Below are 23,150 nucleotides of genomic sequence, written 5' to 3' on the forward strand. Positions count from 1 at the left end.
CTTACCACTATATCATCAATGCTGGCTAAAACAACAAATATTCTGGTTAAAAAAAAAACACAACAGGTTAGAAGATGATGTTACCTTCAGTAATGTTGCCAGAATGTAACGCTGGAGCTCTGCATCATGAATTCGGATAGAACCACCGCCTATCTCACTGCCATTTAAAACCAAGTCATAGTGTTGGCTACGGACCTAGAAGATTCCCAGAGCCTTTACGTTAGAGAAAATTTCTAGTTTTCTGTTCTTCTACAGGTTGAAGACAGCGAAGTTACTTAGAGACAATGTATTCACTATGGGCTCAAACCCGACCATCTCTTCTGAGGCTTCCAGAACTGGGTCAGACTGTGAAATCGAAACATCTTTGCCTGTGTTTCCACATTTCCCTTTTATTTGGAAGTACAGATACGGTACCTTCTTGGGTTCAGTGTATAGGAGCTGGAGGTCACTGGGGTGGGGAGCAGTGAATGGGTGGTGGGCTGACTCCAGCTCTCCGGGATTTTCCTCCTTGGGAAGGAAGAGTGGGAAATCCACAACCCAAAGGAAAGAGAACAGAGCTGGGTCACGGAGCACCAATCCTCTTGCTTCTAGAAGGTCGGCACATTCCAGTCGTAATTTTCCCAGCACAGAGCACTGCAAAGAGAAGATACAAATGTTGACTTAACCACTGTGACAGAGTAGGCAGCAAATGACACAAGCTGGACTCTACAGCCAGGCCATCCTCTGAGAAGGGATTAGACAATTAATAGATGAGACACTCTGAGCCTCATCCGATTGGATGATCGGATTGAAACATGGTTGAGAAGGATGGTCACACTCGGCAGGCAGATCGGGTGAGGATTTGATGACACGGTGACTGAGGGCACAGACACCCGAGCCTGACTGACCTGGGTGTATCTCAGTTTGGCTACTGACTCACTTCTCTGCACCTTTTCCTAGGGGACAATGGAGATCAACCAATCTACTCCAAAAAGCTGTTGTGAACATCAAGTGAGACTCGGCATGTGAGGTGCCATATCCATGGCGGCTATTCTGTGAATATTTTCCTGACTGCTCCTGCAGGGTGTGGTGAGGCTCTGAGCAGTGCCTGGCCCACAGCTGATGGCCCGTAAAAGTTGGCTATGATTAGAGGGGCAGTACGGGTAAGAGGTCTGTTTGAGAGTGTGAGTTTTGAAACCAGACTTCATAGATTAGAACCCTGGCTCCCCTACTGCCTAGCTGCGTGTGAGCAAATTTCTCATCTCCATGCCTCAGTTCTCCTTTTTTGTAAAATATTTTATTTATTTATTTGAGAAAGAGAGCAGAGAGCACAAGTGGGGAGTGGGGGAAAGGGGCAGAGGAAGGGGGAGAAGCAGGCTTCCCGCTGAGCAAGGTGTCCAATGTGGGGCTCGATCCCAGCACCCCGAGATCATGACTTGAGCTGAAGGCAGATGCTTAATCGACTGAGCCACCCAGGCGCCCCCATGCCTCCGTTTTCTTATCTTAGAATGGTAACTTCTCTCCGATAAGGTTGTCATGAGGGTTAAATGAGTTAATATACACAAAGTACACAGAACAGTGCTGAGCAAACAGAAGCGCTCACTAAGTGCTAACTATGATATGCAGAGCTTCCCTGAGAAGGGAAACCATGCCTGGAAACATGCATAGGGTGTCACTTTATGGCCTATTCTAGCTTACATTAAATATGCACCCAGGGTACTTGCACTGTGACATATTCAGAATCTAATGCTATTCCTCCTAAGTCTGGTTTCTAGTTGTTTCAAGGAGTCCCAGTAGGAATTGGAACAGTACCTTCCTGAGAGTGGAATGACCAAATGAGTTTGCAGCAGGATACTTATATAATACAAAATCCCAAGTTCTTTTGTAAGAAACTCATTGACAGTAAAATTTGTAATTAACTGGTGCATTCCCCAGCAAATTTATCAGGGCTGTTCGTGGCTGGTATTAAAAAATAATGTCGATAAATGAATTCATTATAAACATGACTGTGGTATCAAAACAAATTTGTAATTAAATAGCTTTCTTCACTCCACTATTGCAGGAGAAGGGAAAGACAGTGGGTTACATTTATTTATTTATTCAAAAGAAGTCTTTTAAAATTTATATAAAATTTATATATTTACTTATTTAAAGTAATCGCTACACCCAACGTAGGGCTCGAACTCATGACCCCAAGATCAAGAGTTGCATGCTCTTTCGACTGAGCCAGCCAGGTGCCGGGTAGTGGGTTACATTTAGCACTGAAACTGACCTCTGAAGCTTTTCCTCTGGAACAAACAATGATATGTACAGAACAAATACAAATTAAAAGAATGGACTTGATAAAGTCAGATACCACTGCTATACAGAAATCATATTATACTTTAGTGCGAGAATGAATTTATATCACACTTGACCTTTCCAATATATTTTCAATATTCATGTTTGACTTATATTCCATACTTCTGTACATTTTACAATGATCTTTATGGCTAAGTCCACTCCACAGATCACCAGGCATAGTGGAGCTCATCACCTCCCAGCTGCTGCTCCTGAGGAGGAAGGGTCCTGCCTTGACCAAGGAGGGCCAGAGATGTCTGCCAGCCCAGTAGCCTTCCAACAGTCTGATCTCTCCCTCCACAGTTTTAGGAATGCATTATCTACAAAAGTTTGGGATTACCAAAATATCCTAATCTGCAAAACCTGGAAAATGAAAATATTTTTTCACAGCCCTACAAGAAATACCAATGGACCTTTACCTGAGTGACTTTCCTAATCAGAGCCAGATCTAATCTGTGTGAACAATGCCAATCCTCACAATTATCACTGTGTGAGCAGTGCTGATGGAGGCTGGGAACTGATGAAGAAAACTCTAGTTCTGATACAGTGCATTGTTTGTAAGTGCTGAAAGGTATTTATTAATAGCAAACTCATGTAGAGCAGCCCCAACATTTTATGAAATTAAGTCAGTTTTAAATATGTACTATGTACGTAGGAGAAGAGAGGCACCATGCAGCATCAACAGCACAGATGTTCACAGGTAGTGTTTCTTACTGCTTTCTCGTGCTCCCCGGCAGCTAGCAGGACCACATCAGCCTCTTGGATTTCCATGAGTCTGATTAGTCCTGATCTTTGCTCCTCCAGTATGGACTGAGCAACTGGAGTATTCCAGTTTCTATCGGCTTTCGGGAATACAGGTAAGACTTCCTGTGATAAAGAAAAAGACTTTAGTCACATTTTCTTAAAAAGTGGGGGTGATTTATTTTTCTTGTCGTAGAAAGATTTCTTGTTCCCAATAGAACACGGGATGATCTTCATTCCCTCCCTCGACCCCTTCAAAATGATACTAGAGGAATTACAAAAGTAATCTCACCATAATCAAAAACAAAAGGGAATAAAAGGTGGGAGACACCAGCAAAGAGGTTTCTGCAAATTTGTGGCAGGCTGCAAATGAATGGAATAGAACGATTATAGCAGCAAGATGCAGGAAGTTCTGGCCTGGAGAAAAATGGAGTAGTCTCACCACAGAAGGAACTGATTTTACCCTGCAGAAGCCTCGAGAGTAGGCTCAGGACTCTTAAGAAGCTTTGGTTTCACAGGGTAATGGCCAATGGCTCTGCTGCTCCCCCTAAACTGAACCTACCCATTCACAAAGCCCCTGCAAGCACCCTGTGTTCCCAACCAGCTTAAAAAAATGTTTTTTTTCTTTAACTAAGCTCTACACCCAGTGTGGGGGTTGAACTCAGGACCCCTGAGATCAAGAGAGATCAAGAGAGATCAAGAGAGATCAAGAGTCGCATGCTCCCCCATTCTGTGGGTTGCCTCTTTGTTTTGTTGACTGTTTCCTTTGCTGTGCAGAAGCTTTTTATCTTGATGAAGTCCCAAAAGTTCATTTTTGCTTTTGTTTCACTAGCTTTTGGAGATGTATCTTGAAAGAAGTTGCTGTGGGCGATGTCAAAGAGGTTACCACCTATGTTCTCCTCTAGGATTTTGATGGATTCCTGTCTCACATTGAGATAAAGGACTGGTATCCAAGATCTATAAAGAACTTCTCAAACTCAACACCCAAAAAACAAATAATCAAGTCAAAAAGTGGGCAGAAGATATGAAAAGACACTTCTCTGAAGAAGACATACAAATGGCTAACAGACACATGAAAAAATGTTCATCATCATTAGCTATCAGGGAAATCCAAATCAAAACCACATTGAGATACCACCTTACACCAGTTAGAATGGCAAAAATGGACAGGGAAAGAAACAACAAATGTTGGAGAGGTTGTGGAGAAAGGGGAACCCTCTTACACTGTTGGTGGGAATGCAAGTTGGTACAGCCACTTTGGAAAACAGTGTGGAGGTGCCTCAAAAATTTAAAAATAGAGCTACCCTATGACCCAGCAATTGCACTACTGGGTATTTACCCCAAAGACACAGATGTAGTGAAAAGAAGGGCCATATGCACCCCAATGTTCATAGCAGCAATGTCCGCAATAGCCAAACTGTGGAAAGAGCCGAGATGCCCTTCAACAGATGAATGGATAAAGAAGATGTGGTCCATATATACAATGGAATATTACTCAGCCATCAGAAAGGATGAATATCCAACTTTTACATCAACATGGATGGGACTGGAGGAGATTATGCTAAGTGAAATAAGTCAAGCAGAGAAAGTCAATTATCGTATGGTTTCACTTATTTGTGGAACATAAGGAATAGCATGGAGGACATTAGGAGAAGGAAGCGAAAAATGGCAGGGGGGAATTGGAGGGAGAGATGAACCATGAGAGACTATGGACTCTGAGAAACAAACAGGGTTTTAGAGGGGAGGGGGGAGGGAGGATTGGTTAGCCCGGTGATGGGTATTAAGGAGGGCATGTACTGCATGGAGCACTGGGTGTTATATGAAAACAATGGATCGTGGACCACCACATCAAAAACCAATGACGTATTGTATGGTGACTAACATAACATAATAAAATTAAAAAAAAAAAAAAAGGGTCACATGCTCTACCAAGTGAACCAGTCAGGCTCCACCCCCAATCAGCTTTTTAGATACTTCGTTCTGGGAGGTGGGTGGAGGACAGGTGAAACAGGTGATGGGGATGAAGAGTACCGGGCATTGTAAGGAAGTGCTGACTCACTAAATTGTAAACCTGAAACTAATATTAAATTGTATGTTAACTAACTGGAATTTAAATAAAAACTTAAAAAAAATGCCTCCTTCTAAATATATACAACCAACAGTCACCATTCATCAACGAAATTCTGCAGTATTTAAAAAAAAAAAAAAAAAAAGGACCCAAAGGACGTAGTTTAGGTAGTTTAGGGACCAAAGGAGGTAGTTTAGGGACCAAAGGAGGACTGAATCATCAAAGGCCCTCAAAAATATATTTTATCAATAAAATGAGAATAATATATGATGGAAAAAACCAAAAAACAGCTATTGGGACATAAACATGACTGCTAAAAAGAATTCAACAGAAGAGTTGAAGAAATCTCTTAGTAAGAATAAAAAGGATGAAGAAGGGGTGCCTGGGTGGCTCAGTTAGTTGGGCGACTGCCTTCGGCTCAGGTCATGATCCTAGGGTCCTGGGATCGAGTCCCGCATCGGGCTCCCTGCTCGGTGGAGCCTGCTTCTCCCTCTACCTCTGCCTGCCACTCTGCCTACTTGCGCTCTCTATCTCTGTTAAATGAATAAATAAAAAAATCTTAAAAAAAAAAAAAAAAAAAAGGACGAAGAAAATGGTGGGAAAGAACATGGGGGAAAAAAAGAGACAAGTTAAGTTACAATAGGAGGTCCGAATAGGACTAAAAGAAATTCCAAAAAAAGAGACTAGAGAAAATGATGAAGTAAAAACAATTAGTAATAGAACAACTTTCCACAGATGAAAGACATGAGCCATCATATTGAAAGGGCCCTTCTAGTGTACAACACACGAATGTAAAACAACCCAAAGGTACATAAACTGAAATTTTGGAACATCAAGAATCAGGAGGCTGAATGCTTCCAAAGGAAAACAATCAGGTTTGCTGTAAAGGAATAAATTTGTATCAGCATCAGGCTTCTCAGCAGTAACAGCAGGTACCACGGAAAAAAACAATGCCTTCAACAAGTTAAGGCTGTGCTGTCTAATATAGTAGCCACCACTCACACGTACCTATTTAAATTAACTGAAGTGAAACAAAATTAAAAATTCAGCTCCTCAGGTATACTAGCCGCATTTCAAGCATTGGATGGCTACACCGGCTAGTGGTTACCATACTGGACGATGTAGATGCAAAACATTCCCACCATCACAGAAAGTTCTCTTGGACAGCACTGTTCTTTCTCTATTTTCCTTCCTTCCTTCCTTCCTTCCTTCCCTTCCTCCCTCCCTCCCTTTTCTTTCTTTCCTTTCTTTCTTTTCTCTCTTTCCTTTCTTTCCTTCCTTCCTCTCTCTCTCCCTTCCTTTCTTTAAAGATTTATTTATTTATTTTAGAGAGAGAGTGAGCTTGCGCAAGAGGGCAAGTGGGGGGAGGGGCAGAGGGAGAGAATCTTCAGGCTGACTCCGCATAAGTGGGAAGGCTGATGCGGGGCTCGATTCCATGACCCATGAGATCATGACCTGAGCCGAATCAAGAGTCGGAGGTTCAACCAAGTGAGCCATCCAGGTGCCCCAGACAGCACTGTTCTAAAGGGATAGGACTGCCAATTCTGAATTTTATACTAAGCTAAATGAGTAATCAAGTGTGAGGTTTTGAACATAAAGACATTTTTAGACAAAGCAAGTGTATCTCTTGCACGCTTTCTTAGGAAGTTACTTGAGGATATACTCCAACACAAATAAGACAGAGGAAGATCTGGGATCCAGGAAGAGTGGTTTCAACTCAGAAGAGGAATGGAGAAAAGGTCCAGAAAGACAGCTGTGCAGAAGGGACAGAGTAACTAAGGCAGGCCTGTGTGTGGGAGCTTCATCTATCGTGCAGGAAGTTAAGATAAAATTTAAAATGGATAAGTAAAAACAAACACAAACAAACAAAAACACTAGTATGTAGATATATTTCTAAGAGCGGAGACGTTCTGGCTGCTGTGGGACTGGTGTGATGTGAGCTGGAACACACACTTGTTGCTTATCATTAGTAATCCTTTACTATTTGTGTTTTTAACCCTGCGCATGTAGCATATTGCTAAAAATTCACATACATATTAAAAATAAAGCCAAGTTAAAATATATTAATAAATTGAAAAAACAGAAGTAGTGCCCATTTCTTCTATAAAAATCCAGTTAATGAGAAAGGGTAAAAAAAGAAAAGAGGAAAAGAGATGAGGAAAAGAAGAACATGTAGTAAGAGTTCCATCAACTGAAGGCTACTGAAGTTATTAACCTTTGGGCTTATTTCCTGGTCCTGTCGATCCTAGATGCAGACTTCAAACACTAGCAACATGAAAGTAAAGAAACAAAATTGGGAGATCTAGAGTTTCCACTTTTGAATTTTATCAAAGGCATAAAACAAACCTAAAACATTATCTGCTATTACCATCCTTTCATAAAAGAACATACATTTTTACAACAAAGAACAAGAAGTAAAGGATAATTCTTTAAATTCATTTAGCTTTATGAAAAGCTTTTTATATTGCTCTGACTTTTCTCATTTTGCCTTGACCCATTTGGAAACCATTATCCTAATCTTTCTTTCTTTCTTGTTGAAAAATCTCTTTGAGCCTGAGGTATGAGGCTTGGCTTGTGGTGGCAGCAGAGGTGGTCCATTTTCAGTCCACAAATACTGTGTTTTTACCTGGTTATGATCAGTGTTCATAGAATTCTGTATTTGCCTTTTCTTACGAATCATTACAACATGAACATGTCCCCCATACTATAAACTCTTTGGAGACAAAGTTTTAAAAAGGAACTTTAATATTAATTCCTTTGATTATACCTTAATTTATTTAATCATTCCCATATAATTTCATCTTATCCCTGTTGTAAAGGATACTATAATAAGCATACTCTCCTCACATTTAGAATGTTTTCTACAAAGCATGTCACGGAAAATTAATGACTCAGAGGGTATGATTATTTTTAAAGTTACTGATTCCGAGAAGGCTGAGGCAATTTCCAGGTCCAGTGACAAGGTAAGAAGGCCTGTTTCCCACTCCTGCTCCTTTGTAGTTCAGTTCCTCCATTCACCAAGCCAACAACACACAATGTGTTTGTCAAAGGTGGATTCAGAATTTTAAAAAGGATATGGGAAGAACAATGAATACAGGCTTTCTTTCAAAACTTGGGCACATGGGGCTCTAATCTAATCTTAACTGGATTAAAACTCCACATTTATTTTATTTATTTTTTATTTTTATTTTTTATTTTTATTTTTTTTAAGATTTTTATTTATTTATTTGACAGAGAGAGACACAGCGAGAGACGGAACACAAGCAGGGGGAGTGGGAGAGGGAGAAGCAGGCTTCCAGCAGAGCAGGGAGCCCAATGCGGGGCTCGATCCCAGGACCCCGGGATCATGACCTGAGCCGAAGGCAAACGCTTAACGGCTGAGCCACCCAGGCGCCCCTATTTTATTTATTTTTTAAAGATTTTTATTTATTTGAGAGAGCAAGAGAGTGAGAGAGCCACAAGTGGGTGGAGGAGCAAAGGGAGAAGCAGACTTCCCAGTGAGCAGGGATCCCGACATGGGGCTTGATCATGACGTGAGCCGAAGGCAGATGCTTAACCATTTAACCAACTGAGCCACCCAGGCATCTCTTCACATTTATTTTAAAAATTATGGTTGAACTTCCACATTCTGATTAATGGTGAATTCAACTGTCTAAGTCAAAGTCCTAGAGTCATGCCCTGGGATTAGATGAACTTTAAAAAGAAGAAAAGTAGAAAAATGGTCTGAAATAACAAGACCTCAAAACTAGTGATTGTATAAAGAGCTCAAACACTTACTAAAAATATGGAATCCCTAAAAGGAAAAAAAAAACCTATTGTAATTAACTCCTTACCTGATTAAAATGGTCAGCTGCAAATTTTCTAATGGATTCAATGTCCTTCCTTTTTAAGTATTTCTGAAAAGAAAAGTAAACTCAGCTTCATAAACATGTCTATGGTATCAAATAGGATACAAATACATTTTGTGTCCTTCCATCACAAGAGGATTCAATGTAAAATTTAATTTCTGCTTCCAAATGACAACACTTTAGAGCTTGTCACAGAGCTTATTACCCTCCCCCCTTAATTACACAAGTCTCATTGGAAACGGCTATGAATGTATTCCACAGAACAGCCTGCATATGGAATACGTGGGGTACATGTTCAAATCTTTACAACTGAACTGTGTAAGAAAAAATAACTTTCAGATCAGAAAGAGGACTCAGAATTTGCTTATTTCAGGTGCTTAAAATTCTTTGTATCTTACTCTTTCTAAATTATCTCAATGCTTTTGTAAGTGAGACATGAGGACTATCATCATAACTAATATTCTCGGGGCACTAGACTAGGTATGGGAGATACAAAAAAGTGGAGACACGGTTCACAATCCTTCACTTCTTATAATCTGCTCGGGGAAGACTGGACATACTCAAATTGAGGCGAAAATACCAAGCAGTATATGTGACACTGAGCTTACCTGCACGCATTCATTATGTCTGGACTAGAGTACGGACACGGATTACTTTCCACTAAACATGTGAAGTGAATAAAAAGTAATGAGAATGAATTCTTATTCCCATTTTGAATACACTAATATGCTCAAATGAGTCGCCTTTCAAAATAGTAATTTTGTTCAAAGTCCTTCTGGAACTCTTCTCAAATTCTGTTCTAAGCAGGTGTGGTAACTATGGAAAACAGACGTGTTTCACCATCTCAGAGTCAGGGGTTGCCTAGCCCGGCCACTCTTTCTCCCACCCTAACGTCCCCTCCCTTTTGCTTTTCACAGCTCCACCTCCTGGCCCTCCCACTGTTATTAATGCAGTTGAATGCAACTGAGACCAGGGATCTCTGAAGACCCAGAACAACATGCAAGGGTGATGCTGGAGCTGATATGGGCTGGGAGCCTTTGGATAAACTGAGGCTGGAGGACATATGAACACTATTTCATGCTCATCACTGGTGGGAATGATGGCAAATGAAGTAGAGGAGTACTTTACAGAATTTTTTAAAAGAAAGACAAAAACTCTAGATCTTGAGTGTAAATTCACACTCACAACAGGGTTTTATTCTCTACTTATAGTTTCAGGGACACTGTTTTAAAATATATATTCTTTTTCTTTCTTTTTTTAGAGAGAGGGGAGGGGTAGAAGGAGACAGAGAGAGAATCTCAAGCAGGCTCCACGCTCAGTGCAGAGTCTGATGTGGGGCTCAATCTCAGGACCCTAAGATCATGACCTGACCCGAAATCAGGAGTTGGACACTTAACTGACTGAGCCACCCAGGCGCCCCTAAAAAAATATATATATATTTTAAAGATTTTATTTATTTGCGAGAGAGAGAATAAGAGACAGAGAGCATGAGAGGGAGGAGGGTCAGAGGGAGAAGCAGACTCCCCGCCGAGCAGGGAGCCCGATGTGGAACTCGATCCCGGGACTCCAGGATCATGACCTGAGCCAAAAGCAGTCGCTTAACCAACTGAGCCACCCAGGCGCCCTAAAAATATATATTCTTAAAAAAAGAATTGTTCTTCTTGAAGTTTAAATGTGCCAGTGTTGAACATTGAACATATTTACTTCCCAAATATACATCCTAGAGAAACAGAACTGCGAGTCACTTACTGCTCCTTCAGAGATACATATGGCTTTGACGGCTCCTTGGGGTTTACTAAGTGCATCTTGAAGAAATCCAACCTCTGTGTTTCTGAACATATCACTAATATCTACGATCTATAAAACAGCAACAAAAAAAGGTAACTAAATGTGAAGTAATTTTTATCTCAAAAAATTTTACAAACAAGATTCTAAAGAAGCAAGTAGATCTTACTAAGTTAATGTTTACAGAGCACCATCAGTTTTTACTGGGTTGAGCACTACGACAGGGGTTAATCTACTAATGTATTATTCATCATTAATTCATTTAATCAGTACAACAAGAGTATGAGATATGCACTCTCATTATCCCCATGTAATACAGGAAGAAACCAAGCACAGAGAAGAAAGTAACTCGGCCAAGATAACACAGAGCCAGAACCTAACCTAAGAAGTCTGACTTAAGCACCACTATTCTAGATTACAGAAGAAGAAATAAGGAGTGGTTAAGTTGGCAGCTCTAAGTAGGCAGTTAGAACATTTTGTATATTTTTTCATCCCAAGAATCAAGCACTGCCTATTTATAGATGAAGTGGAACTTCGATTTCTAAGGAATTTGCACTGAGAACTGAGATAGGGAAATGCCACCAGCATTATAGACATGAAGGGCCACTGCTTTCTAAGAGCAAATAATGAGAGGCTTGCTAATGGAAACTGCTTTATATAAATTCTACTCTTACCCCTAGTTAAAATATGTACAGATCTTACTAGTTTGAATAAACATTTCCATGTTTGAGCTCTTTATAGGCTAGGGAAAAAGAATAACTCTTAATCATTTGCCTTCCAAGTGCCATTTTAGCTTAAGAAAAATTGAAGAGGAAAGAATAGGTTTTTTTCCCCCCTTTCAAGTGGTCATTCATGTCCATATAATTAATAAGTTGTCAGTAATAAAAACCTTATGGCAAGAACCTTATTCTTGGAAATGGTCTAGGAGCATAGGAGATAGGACAAAAGTACTGTAGTGCTAACATGCTTTTATTCTCTCTTGCTATAGCTTGATAACAAGCTAAAGTAACAACAAAAAAATATGATATAACAATGTGTGTAACTGGTTGTAAATTTCAAAGTGGTTTAAAAAACTGCAAGAGTATGGTGGGACAGAGTCCTGGAAAAGTGAAGAGAAGTACCTTCATCCCAAAGCGAGTGTCAGGTTTATCCGTTCCATAGCTGGCCAATGCCTCAACAAAAGTCATAGAAGGAAAAGGAACCACTAGAGGATCTTTGTCATTGGGCCAGGAATACTGGAGCAGGCCCTCAATTAGGCTCCGGATTCCGGTCTGGTCTACAAAAGACATCTCTATGTCAATCTGAAACCAAAATAACATATGGAAACTAACTTGAATAGCCACAATATTAATATGTACGTATTTATACATTCCTCTGGTTTCAAGTTACCATAGGATTCTGCACATAAATACTTAATACATGGGTGTGGGTTGGGAGGATAAATGTTACTGTACATCTGTTTTGTGTTAGGCATTATTCTAAGGCTTTATATATATCAACTTGTTTAGTTCCCATCACTCTCCTCATGGCTTAAGGCTCAGAGAGGCTTTGTAACTTGCCTGTGTACATGCACTTAATAAGTAGTGAAATTACACTTGATCCCAGGTTTGTCCAACTCCAAAGCTTATGATTTTTGCGCTTCACCACTTTGATTAACACGCTATCACATAAAAACCAAATCATGACAGCTTTGATGAGTCTAAAGATTAGACAGATTAAATACCAACATACAGAATTCTTGGTTCTTTTTTTTTTTTTAAGATTTTATTTATTTGACAGAGAGAGACATAGCGAGAGAAGGAACACAAGCAGGGGGAGTGGGAGAAGGAGATGCAGGCTTCCCGCCGAGGAGCCCGATGCGGGGCTCGATTCCAGGACCCTGGGATCATGACCTGAGCTGAAGGCAGACGCTTAACGGTAGAGCCACCCAGGCGCCCCAGAATTCTTGGTTCTTAATGTACAAGAGATTTGTTTTAAAGAATTTTATCCTAGCAACGACCATTAAAACACTGCAGGAATCTTTGGCATTTCTTAGTTGATGACCATACGTGTTATAAAAAGGACACATGAAATGGATCAAAAATTAAACAGTGTCTCAACTGCAGGTTAGTTTAATTAAATATCTGATGGATAAAATGTAATGAGAAGTAAAGCGCTGGCATACACTAGAGCTCTTGCAGGTTTGGTTCCAGACTGCTGCAATAAAGCATAATCACAATAAAGTGAGTCAAATTAATTTTTTGGTTTTGCAGTGCCTATAAAAGTTATGTTTATCCTATACTGTAGTCTATTAAGTGTGCAATAACATTGTCAAAAAATGTATGTACCTTTATTAAAAAATACTTTATTGCTAGAAAATACTAACATCATCTGAGCTTTCAGTGAATCACAATCACTGATCACAGATCACCAAAACAAATATAATAATGAAAAAGTTTGAAATATTGTAAGAATTACCAAAACATGACATAGAGACACAAAGGGAGCAAATGCTGTTGGAAAAATGGTGCTGATCCACTTGCTCTGAAGGGTTGCCACAAACCTTCAATCAGTAAATAATGCAATGTCTGCGAAGCACAATAAAGCGAAGTACAACAAAACAAGGTCTGCCTATATATAAAATTACTGCCCGGTCTGGAACCACTTGGCTGGCACAAGGATGACTGAGTAAGAGACAAAAGTGAATATAACTTAGTACCTGAGTAAACTCAGGCTGTCGGTCTGGTCTTGAACCTTCATCTCGGTAACATCGGGCAACCTGAAAATATCTACAATTGAAAAATAGTATGAATTGAGTCATGATAGGAAGATACACACACTTTTCCCCAGAAGTTCATGGTAGTGCAGTCTACGAAATAAGTTAATAATGGTACCTAAAGGACATAAGAAATTTTAAAATTCTTTATGATGCTCTAATCTAATCAGATATACAGTAGACCCATAAGAAACTAATATTCTATACATTGTTTTAAAAATATACAATAGATTGGCATGCAAGGCACTTATGCTTCTTTATATATACTCTTTTGCTCTGACCAAATCAAAATACTTATTGATCCATGACTACACTTGAGCTTTTTTGTGCTATGCCATTTCCATTCTCATCTTCATCTGCTGAGATGCAGCACTGTCCCAAAAGGCCTTGCTCACAAAGTTTTTTTAATATTTCCCCAAACAATACCTAGTTTGCAACCTTCAACAAACTTATTTTTGGGTTCTATCATAGTTGGCAGTTGGTTTATTTATTTATTACCCTATTCTGTCTTACTACATTCATTAACTCCTGGACAGCAAAACCTTTTCTTTCTTGCTTGCTTTCTTTCTTTCTCTCTCTCTTTTTAGGTAGGCTCCATGCCCACCTTGGAGCCCAACTCAGGGCTTGAACTTACAACCCCGAGATCAAGATATGAGCCAAGATCAAGAGTCAGACACTTAACCAACTGAGTCACCCAGGCACTCCTAAGACCTTTCCTTTTTTGTTTTTAATTCCCTGCACATCTACTAGCATAGAGCTTTGCACATGGCGGCCACCCAATACATCTTTACTAAATAATGACTACAAATGTTTAGGGTTTTTAACAAGTGTTTTCCAAATGCTCATACATTTTCTAACTTCTTTTAAGAGATCAGATAACTTTGTGTTTCCTTTTTTCCTCCCCACCTTCCTCCCCTTTCTTTTTCTGACAACTTACTACTAACATACAGAAGGCTCACCTGTCTACACCACCAACCATCAGAAGCTGTTTAAACTGTTGAGGACTCTGAGGGAGACAATAAAACTTTCCAGGTTCCCTGGATGGTATTACAAACTCTTTTGCACCCTTTAATGAGAGGAGAGCAGAAATATTGTTAAAAAAACCTGGACCTAAGACCTGGTGGAAGGTGATACTTCAGCTCATCAATGAAGTTAACTAAAGAGCAAATGACAGAGATCATCTCTTGCTCATCTTTTAGTCCCCCAAAAGGCTTGCACACAGTAGGCTTCTAACAATGTTTGTACATGGTAAGTAATAAATGCGTGCTTGTTGAAATGAATTCCCAATTCTGTTATGAGCTGAAAGAATTTTGTGCAATTCCTATCTAATAATTGCTAACTGCTTTTTAAAACTATGTTTTTATAAAAGTCCATGGACTGTATAAATATCAATGTTTAGAAATGTCAATTCTTATTGATCAAGGAGTTTATTTTCTTTTAAGTTTTTTTTATTTATTTAAGTAATCTCTATACCCCATTTGGGGCTTGAACTCACAAGTCTGAGATCAAGAGTCACATGCTCTCCTGACTGAGCCAGCTAGGCACCCCACAAGGGGTTTATTTTTAAGGAAAGAATTCATTATTGATTTGCATTTATAAACCTCAAGGGAAAGAAAACTCATGTAGAATAAAAGTGTTCTGACTCAAAATACTGACCCATATAATTTTCTCAACTCTTAACAAAACCTAGTTAATGTGATCATTGTGAAATAATAAAATACATGAAAAAAATACAGCCACATGAATATAAAAACAAAGTGGTCCTATTTCAGAACTAATAGGACATTATTAGTAGGCTGATTTAAGGGATATACATACCCCAGGAGTCCTCTTAAACAATGTTGGTGTTTCTATATCCACAAATCCTAAAAAGAGAGAAGCATCAGAAATTACTAGATAGGAATTTGTCAAGTATGTTGTCTAGGGTACAGTTCAACAAATCAAATCTGAGGCTACATTTTAATTAGGAATTTTGACTGAAAGAAGTTACCAAGCCTACTGAATGCTGATTTCCACACATCCAAGACAGAAGCTGAGGATTTTCATAAAACCCTATTTGGCTCATAAAGTGACACTTTTGTCATGAAATAATTCCAACTGTTTGATGGATTCTTGTTTACTGAACTGTTTTCATTTTCTAGATGTTCTGCTAGGATAGCAAAAATAACTCAAACATAGTAGAAAAACCTCCAGGACTGATTGAAGAGTCTAGTTTAATTCATAGGACATTTCTGAGCTCCTAACAAATTAGTATAAGCGTGATAAAAAATTAAGAAAACTCATAAATAACAACCAAAGGGCTTTTCTACCTTCAATGCAATATCTTTAAAAGACTGTATTTGGGACCTAGTAGAACTAAATTATGTTCTAAGTTACCAAATTATGCTCTAGGACAAAACACTGGAAATCACCTTTTTTTCAAAAACTGCTTTACACATTAAGTGAATTCCAGAGCTCTGGCAACTTCTGACCCAATGATGCTAAAGAGAGATACAATAAAATGCTGAATAAAACAAAAGAAGATGCTGAAAAGTTCTAAAGAACATTTAGGCATGTCCTTTACCGTGTAGATTACAGAGATACTCCCGCATTTTCATGACCATCTGGGACCTCAGTCGCAGGTTATACTGCATTTGGAAACTACGCAAGTCTAAGTAGCGATACTGCAAACGAAGAGCCTCTGTTTTCTAAACAAATTGAAAGATTTTAATGTTTAAATATTCTTTGAATATTAAAGAGATATTAACTTTAATACAGAGCGTGGATTTTCAAAAACTTCAGTTCTATCTTTAGTTTCCACTATTTGCGAATACAACACCATCCTTAATTCCTACAGCCTCTAAGTTTGTTACTAGCATAGATTTTACGTTTTTTTAACTCTTCTTTATTATTAACATCGCCCTTCACTGACTGAAATTTGCCTACCCTCACTAAACATTTATCCATTTATTTAAGCCCATAGTTGAGTCTTGAAAAATACATTTAAAGACTTCAAAGATCATTTAAAAATATACACCAGAGTAGGGGTGCCTGGGTAGCTCAGTAGGTTAAGCATCTGCCTTTGGCTCTGGTCATGATCCCGCGGTCCTGGGATCGAGCCCCGTGTCGGGATCCATACTGAGCTTCTCTTCTCTGCCATTCCCCCTGCTCGTTCTCTCTCAAATAAATAAATAAATAAAATCTTTTTTTTTTTTTAAGATTTTATTTATTTATTTGAGACAGAGAGAATGAGAGAGAGAGAGAGAGCACATGAGAGGGGGGAGGGTCAGAGGACGAAGCAGACTCCCTGCCAAGCAGGAAGCCCGATGCGGGACTCGATCCCGGGCCTCCAGGATCATGACCTGAGCCGAAGGCAGTCGCTTAACCGACTGAGCCACCCAGGCGCCCAATAAATAAAATCTTAAAAAAAAATACACAAGAGTAAAAATAGCTATGACATTATCACCTAAGTGGGAGTACAGGTGTGAGAAATGCAAGGAAACCCCCCCACTGTTGTACTAGTAGAAATCGGTAAGAAGGTTTGCTTATTTTCAAAGCTGTACATCTCTGCAGCTCTCTGTGCTGACTTTTTTTTTTAAAGATTTTACTTATTTATTTGAGAGAGACCAGCGAGAGAGGGAACACAAGCAGGGGAAGGGGGAGAGGGAGAAGCAGGCTCCCTGCGGAGCAGGGAGCCCGATGCGGGGCTCGATCCCAGGACCCTGGGATCATGACCTGAGCCAAAGGCAGACGCTTAACGACTGAGCCACCCAGGTGCCCTGTTCTGACAACTTTTTAACCAGAAGTAGAACTGTCATTTCTTTCTGAAAGCTTAGCTGGGGAAAACTGTATATTTCCTTTTCTCTCCCGCCACAGAAAGGTCAACCAGATAATTATATTGCTTTTTCTAATTAAAAGATTAAGTACTGAGAATTTAAATGTGACACTAAGTGGCCATACAGTTAATTTAAAAACCGTTGTGTAGATCAGTTTACAAATTAGATGTATAAACATCTTCAACTGTAGATAATTGTTTCAAAGCTGCAGATTATCAGGGTACACTCACCCAGAGCTATTTAGCTTCGGCAACCCCTCAAACTTGGGCAAAGTACATCCTAAAATACAGTAATCAGATTTATATGCTTGCGAAGTCAAGCAAACATTTTATCACTGTTAGAGCCTGAAAGTTAATAGATGCAGGATCTCCTATGCCGTCTGGCTATTTCCAAGCTAGACACAAATTTCCTTTCAAAGTATAAAACAGCAACAAAAAAACCTGAAAACACCACCTCAAGTCTTAAAGGTAGACCCATGTTTCGAGCTGTCTGAAAAAGCAGCCTAGGTGTTTAGGAACTGCAATGGCTTACTTCAGAACAGCACAGAACAGAACACTTCACGATAGGTCCACAAAAAAATGCTTAATTTTGTAGAAGTTAGTTTTTCTTTAAAAAACTCTGAAAACACTTTACCGGTTACCAACATTTTCTAGATACTCTATTTTATTAATAACAGAGGATGGCACCTTCACAAAGTCCTTAATTTCAAAGGGCAGCTTCTTGCAGGAATTCAGAAGTTCAGCTGTTTTAACTTTGATTTCGATCTCACCTGTTGGCATTTTCTTAAAGAGAGAAGAAAAGACCTATTTTTAAAAAAAAATCACTCATCAGGACCTGTACACAGTGATCATTTGTAAAACGCATGCATTTACTTACATATGTAAAATGTGAGGGTGCGTATGGCGTGTAGTCTAAAGCATCAATGTCTGTGCGTGATTTTGACCTTTTTTTTTTTTTTCAGAGAGACACAGCGAGAGAGGGAACACAAGCAGGCGAAGTGGGAGAGAGAGAAGCAGGCTTCCCGCGGAGCAGGGAGCCCGATGCGGGGCTCAATCCCAGGACCCGGGGATAATGACCTGAGCTGAAGGCAGACACTTAACGACTGAGCCACCCAGGCGCCCCTGATTTTGACATTCTTACGCATATCTGTGGTCGATGTGCTCACTGACAGATGTCTTAACATGCCTGTGCACATTGGTGTGTTTGTAGTGAAGATTTTGGAATCTGTAGGTTCATTTGTGGAACCTGCAGAAATCTTAGTGCCTGATGTCTAATAGGTGCTCGGTGTCTGTTGCCTAAATGTGTAGAGTGCACACATATACAGGTAAAATTTACATAGACCGCTTCTTAACTACTAACTGGATTCTCTTGTCCTGGAGGTCGGGAAATTACTGTCCCAGACACTTGCACCACAGATTCCACAGGGGCTTCACACAAAATCTTCTTCACAGAAGCAGCTGACTACAGAATGAGAGAGAAAAACAGTTCCGACAAACAAATGAATGTAGAGGAATATGTAGTTACCGCAGTCTATGGTTTAGAAAAATATTAACACTCATAGCTTAATTGCCATAAATACTGGGGCTGCCCTTAATGACTTTCTTAAAGAATTTGGTAAATTGCATTGCCATTTTGACTCCACATAATACAGCAGGTAAACCTGTTAAGGGTTTTAGAATGTTTTCCTTAAAGGAAAATAAGGGGAAAAATGATTGATGGAAACAATTCCTACATACTTTTAAGGCAACTGTCTCCAGAGTTAGTCTTAGGGGCAGTTACATCCAATAGAAATAATGGAGTCCAACTGAAAGGAATTCTCCTGGGTTAGCTATGCTCGTCTCTGGATCCTGATCCCTGAAAGATAATTCATTGCTCTTTACTTACTTCAAAGACTAAGAACTGAGTAAATCACACATTTCTTAGGTATAAAGCATTTGTAAACATTACCACAAGAGAAACCAATATAGCTCAACAAGCATGATGAGAGCTATTTTACCTAATTTTAATGCTAATTTTTTTTTGAGCAGGTGGTACCGTAAACGTGGCTCAAAATTCAAAGGGTATAAATAGATATACCGTAAAAAGTTGCCTTTCCCAGAGTTTGCCAATGTTACCAGATATGTATGTATTATTCCAGGAACATTTCATCACACACACACACAAATACTTAACCAACATACTAAGCATAGCATCAGAGAGACTTTCAGATAACAGTAGGAAACCTTCTATTACCTCCTCCTGGGGAATGACAACTTGAACAAGCCCATGGAAATCTCTCAGGACCAGGAAGATGTTTTGCCTGATCAATGAAGAAAATGAACATGTAAGGCCAAAATCTCTGAGCCCAAAATTTTAAGGAGGCAAAACAAATTAAACAAACAAAAATCCATGCAATTTCCCACGTTCTTTTTATAATAATTATGTGTTTTCATTATGTGCTACATTCATGCAATTATCTATGTAGCTTATTAACGGAAAAAACCCCAGACTTTGCATTTGTTATTTTCTTAATCATCTATTTTTAAAATTTTCTAAAAAAGATTTTATCTATTTATTTGAGAGAAAGCACAAGCAGGGGGAGCAGCAGAGGGAGGAGGAGAAGCAGGATCCCTGCTGAGCAGGGAGCCCAACATGGGGCTTATCCCAGGACTCCAGGATCATGACCTGAGCCGAAGGCAGCCACTCAACCGACTGAGCCACCCAGGTGCTCCTGTTTTTTAAAAAATTTTTAAGTAAACTCCATGCCACAAGCAGGGCTCGAACTCACAACCCTGAGATCCAGAGTTGCACACACTCCCACTGAGCCAACCAGGCACCCCAGGCTTTTCATTTTCAATTTCAATTTTTACTGGTTATATATTCAGCTTACTAAAGTTATCCAGATGGCTTGTCAGTAAAAGGCAAACTTTTAATTTTCATTGGCTTAAGTCTTTATAAGAAAATTTTATTAAATTTGGAAACTTTTCATGTATTAAAATCCACAAATATTTTAGGATATGAGAAATATCCAATTATAGCAATATAAATTTTTGAAATATAGCAATATAAACTTTTTTTTTAAGATTTTATTTATTTATTTGACAGAGAGAGAGAGAAAGCACAAGTAGGCAGAGAGGCAGGCAAAGGGAGAGGGAGAAGCAGGCTCTCCACTGAGCAGGCAGCCCGATGTGGGGCTCGATCCCAGAACTCTGGGATCACGACCCGAGCCGAAGGCAGCCGCTCAACCGACTGAGCCACCCAGGCGCCCCACAATATAAACTTTTTTTAAGAAGATTTTATTTATTTACTTGAGAGAGAGCAAGCGAGAGAGAGCACGAGTTGGGGAGAGTGGCAGAGGGAGAGGGAGAAGCAGGTTCCCCGCTGAGTAGGGAGCCTGATTCGGGGCTCGATCCCAGGACCCCGGGGACCATGACCTGACCTGAAGGCAGACACTTAACCGACTGAGCCACCCAGGTGTCTCTATAAACTCTTTTCTTAAAAGATAAAAACTACAATTTTCTAGAGGTGGTCCAACTACTAATACTTCTATAAACCATCAAAAAGGTCTCCCAAATCCGAACATTTTAGCGTTCAACCTGCATTTCTCATACTATCCTTAGTACCAGGAAGAGGTACAGAAAACCTCTTCAGATTTTGAGTTCAGAAATCACCAAATTTATGGGTCAAATATCCACCCATATGGAACATATTCTTCAGGAAGGCCACACAGTCTATGTATTTTGGAGCTCTTCACTGTTAATTAATGTACTATTCAGGTATGTGCTGGAATATAGAGATGAACAACAAAATGGGCTTTAATCTTAAGGAATCACTGTTCGTGTTTTTACGCTTTTTCTCTACCTAAATTTAGAATAAAATAAGCTTTTTCATGCTACTGAAGCTTACCAGGTGGCCCACTCCCAATTACTGGTCCTCGGAACTCTTCAACTCGAGTAAGCTAAGGGACATTTCAATCCACTGGTGGAACACACTGTTATCACACCCTTCAACAGATGCCACTCCAGTGATTCTGTTTGGGTCTTTCAAAACAAATCTGAAAACTCAGTGAATTCTGAGAATCCTGCAGGAGTTGAAAAGCTTTTGTTGTTCTGAGTGATTGAAAATTAATAAAAGTTTGGAACTGACTGAGGGAAAACAATCTCCAGGCATTCTTTTTTTTGGGGGGGTGGGAGGGGCAGAAAGAGTATCTTAAGCAGGCGGATCCCATCTTGGTGCTCTATCTCACGGCCTTGAGATCATGACCTGAGCGGAAATCAAGAGCTGAAAGCGTAATGGACCCAGCCACCCAGTCACCCCTAACCACCAGGTATTCTAAGCCAGTTTACCTTCGGTATTGAATCCATCCACACAAAATGACTTCTTGGCCTAAGTGAGAAGAACGCAACTCTCCACACGTGTTGGTCCGAGCAACAAAGCTACTGAATTCTTTAAAGGAAAGCAAGATTAAAAACATATGATTTGCAAACTGCTTGAAAATAAAGACGCTCAAATTATATCATCTTAAGTATTTCATGACAATGAATGAAATTCATAAAGTTGAAGTATGTAATTTGATTCAGTCACTATTTAATTTAGCTGCAAATGTGTCAAAAGCCAAGTGAATTAACAGTCTTACTGTAAATTTTTGCCCTGTGTTAGGAAATCTAAACTTTGATCACGTAGCATTTGCATTGAGACCTAAAATTACCCTATTTTTAATAGTGCACATTCCTTTCCAAAATGAAATGAGGTTTTGGAATAACGGGTTTGATGGTATGAATCTAGAGTGAAACCAGTCACTTGCACGCTAGAAAACATTCTCAAATGTGAAAGAATTTTTTAGGCTTATTAATAGCATCAGCTAAAAGCAGAATTCACGCGGTTACTTTTAAAACTCCAGACAAAAATCTACATTATAAGAAATGGAGAGTGAATGATCTGCCTCTACACATAAGGCTACCCAGTTCAGACTACAGGAAAATGGAGTAAGAGCACTCTGACTGCAGAGACCAGGAGGAAGTACTGTTTAAAGAGGACAGAACCCTTCACTGCTTTCACCTGGAGTTCTCCTCTGTGAACCGAGCACCAGCGTTCTGGAGAGAGAACCCCGGATCAGGTGGGCGATCCTTCCGGTGGGTGTGGAAAAACCCCTGCATAGCCGACTTAACCAACAGGAGAACATGTTGGAGCCGCAGGATGGCGAGAGACGCTCACGAATCCCAGGCTGCCGGTGTTGGATGATGATCAAAAGTCACTTTTGGAAATACACACAAATCCCTTAAAATGCTAGTTGTTCTCGCTCTCTTCTCCAATATTTAAGCCCTTCTCCGCTGAACAGTCAAGTACACGTGTCTAGAAACTAGATAAATCTACAAGTTCTTCGGGGCCCTTGGGAAGCGGGTAGGGGAAAGAGCCTTTTCCCACCTCCAATGCATCAGTTTCCACTTCTAACCAACCGAACTGCGGCCCCAGAAGAGCCGAGAGAACCTTCCAGACAGCAGGGCAGAGTGGGACTCCTCCGCGACCATACAGAGGCGGAAGGGGTTGACCACCAACTGCCCGCCCTTCCCTTCCTTCCACGCTTCTCCGAAGGTTCCCGCAGGCCGAACTTGGAAAACAAGAAGGAACTCAGCCTCAGGTTTTAAATCTCTCCGACCTGGTGGCCGTCCTCGGGTCTTCAGAAAGAGGAAGGCCAGCAAGCCCGAAACCTCCTCAGGTCCAGAACCCACAGCCGTATCCCCGCTGAGAGCCAAGCGCTCCTCATTCGGCTCCGAGAGCGCTCAAGTTACGGTGGAGGCATTCAACCAATCAGAGCAGAGGTGCTGCCGCCATGCTTATTG

The 23,150-nt window shown here is 40.0% G+C and overlaps 1 protein-coding gene and 2 long non-coding RNA genes across 6 annotated transcripts in view; 2 read left to right on the top strand and 1 right to left on the bottom strand.

Moving 5' to 3' along the window:
- LOC135364737 (uncharacterized) overlaps positions 1–2,956 on the top strand; it is a 5,442-nt gene extending 2,486 nt beyond the window's left edge. Inside the window, exons 2-3 of the long non-coding RNA XR_010412339.1 lie at positions 940–1,142; positions 2,710–2,956. This is a non-coding gene — a long non-coding RNA (uncharacterized LOC135364737). The remainder of the gene's footprint in view (positions 1–939; positions 1,143–2,709) is intronic.
- Positions 1–3,907, top strand: part of LOC123846229 (uncharacterized) — a 19,884-nt gene extending 15,977 nt beyond the window's left edge. Inside the window, exon 12 of the long non-coding RNA XR_010412336.1 lies at positions 3,893–3,907. This is a non-coding gene — a long non-coding RNA (uncharacterized LOC123846229). The remainder of the gene's footprint in view (positions 1–3,892) is intronic.
- The window catches only part of DARS2 (aspartyl-tRNA synthetase 2, mitochondrial), a 26,817-nt gene extending 3,713 nt beyond the window's left edge, over positions 1–23,104 (bottom strand). Inside the window, exons 1-16 of one of the 4 annotated variants that reach the window (XM_064594304.1) lie at positions 22,967–23,104; positions 22,369–22,534; positions 21,657–21,756; positions 19,564–19,630; positions 18,691–18,792; positions 18,018–18,134; positions 16,080–16,203; positions 15,335–15,381; positions 14,476–14,582; positions 13,460–13,529; positions 11,883–12,062; positions 10,726–10,833; positions 8,962–9,024; positions 3,034–3,186; positions 415–633; positions 85–195 (exon numbers count right to left, since the gene is read on the bottom strand). In XM_064594304.1, the coding sequence (XP_064450374.1) occupies positions 85–195; positions 415–633; positions 3,034–3,186; positions 8,962–9,024; positions 10,726–10,833; positions 11,883–12,062; positions 13,460–13,529; positions 14,476–14,582; positions 15,335–15,381; positions 16,080–16,203; positions 18,018–18,134; positions 18,691–18,792; positions 19,564–19,630; positions 21,657–21,756; positions 22,369–22,492 (1,692 nt within the window). In that variant the 5' untranslated portion in view covers positions 22,493–22,534; positions 22,967–23,104. Of the gene's footprint in view, positions 1–84; positions 196–414; positions 634–3,033; positions 3,187–8,961; positions 9,025–10,725; positions 10,834–11,882; positions 12,063–13,459; positions 13,530–14,475; positions 14,583–15,334; positions 15,382–16,079; positions 16,204–18,017; positions 18,135–18,690; positions 18,793–19,563; positions 19,631–21,656; positions 21,757–22,368 lie in introns of all 4 variants that reach the window. The other 3 variants (XM_064594303.1, XM_045877432.3, XM_064594305.1) reach the window with 3 other exon arrangements.
- Positions 23,105–23,150: the final 46 nt, after the last annotated feature.

Source organism: Mirounga angustirostris, unplaced genomic scaffold, assembly GCF_029215605.1.
Source record: "Mirounga angustirostris isolate CCGP_5_RB_7025 unplaced genomic scaffold, mMirAng1.0.hap1 SCAF_6, whole genome shotgun sequence".
Taxonomy (NCBI): Eukaryota; Metazoa; Chordata; class Mammalia; order Carnivora; family Phocidae; genus Mirounga; species Mirounga angustirostris.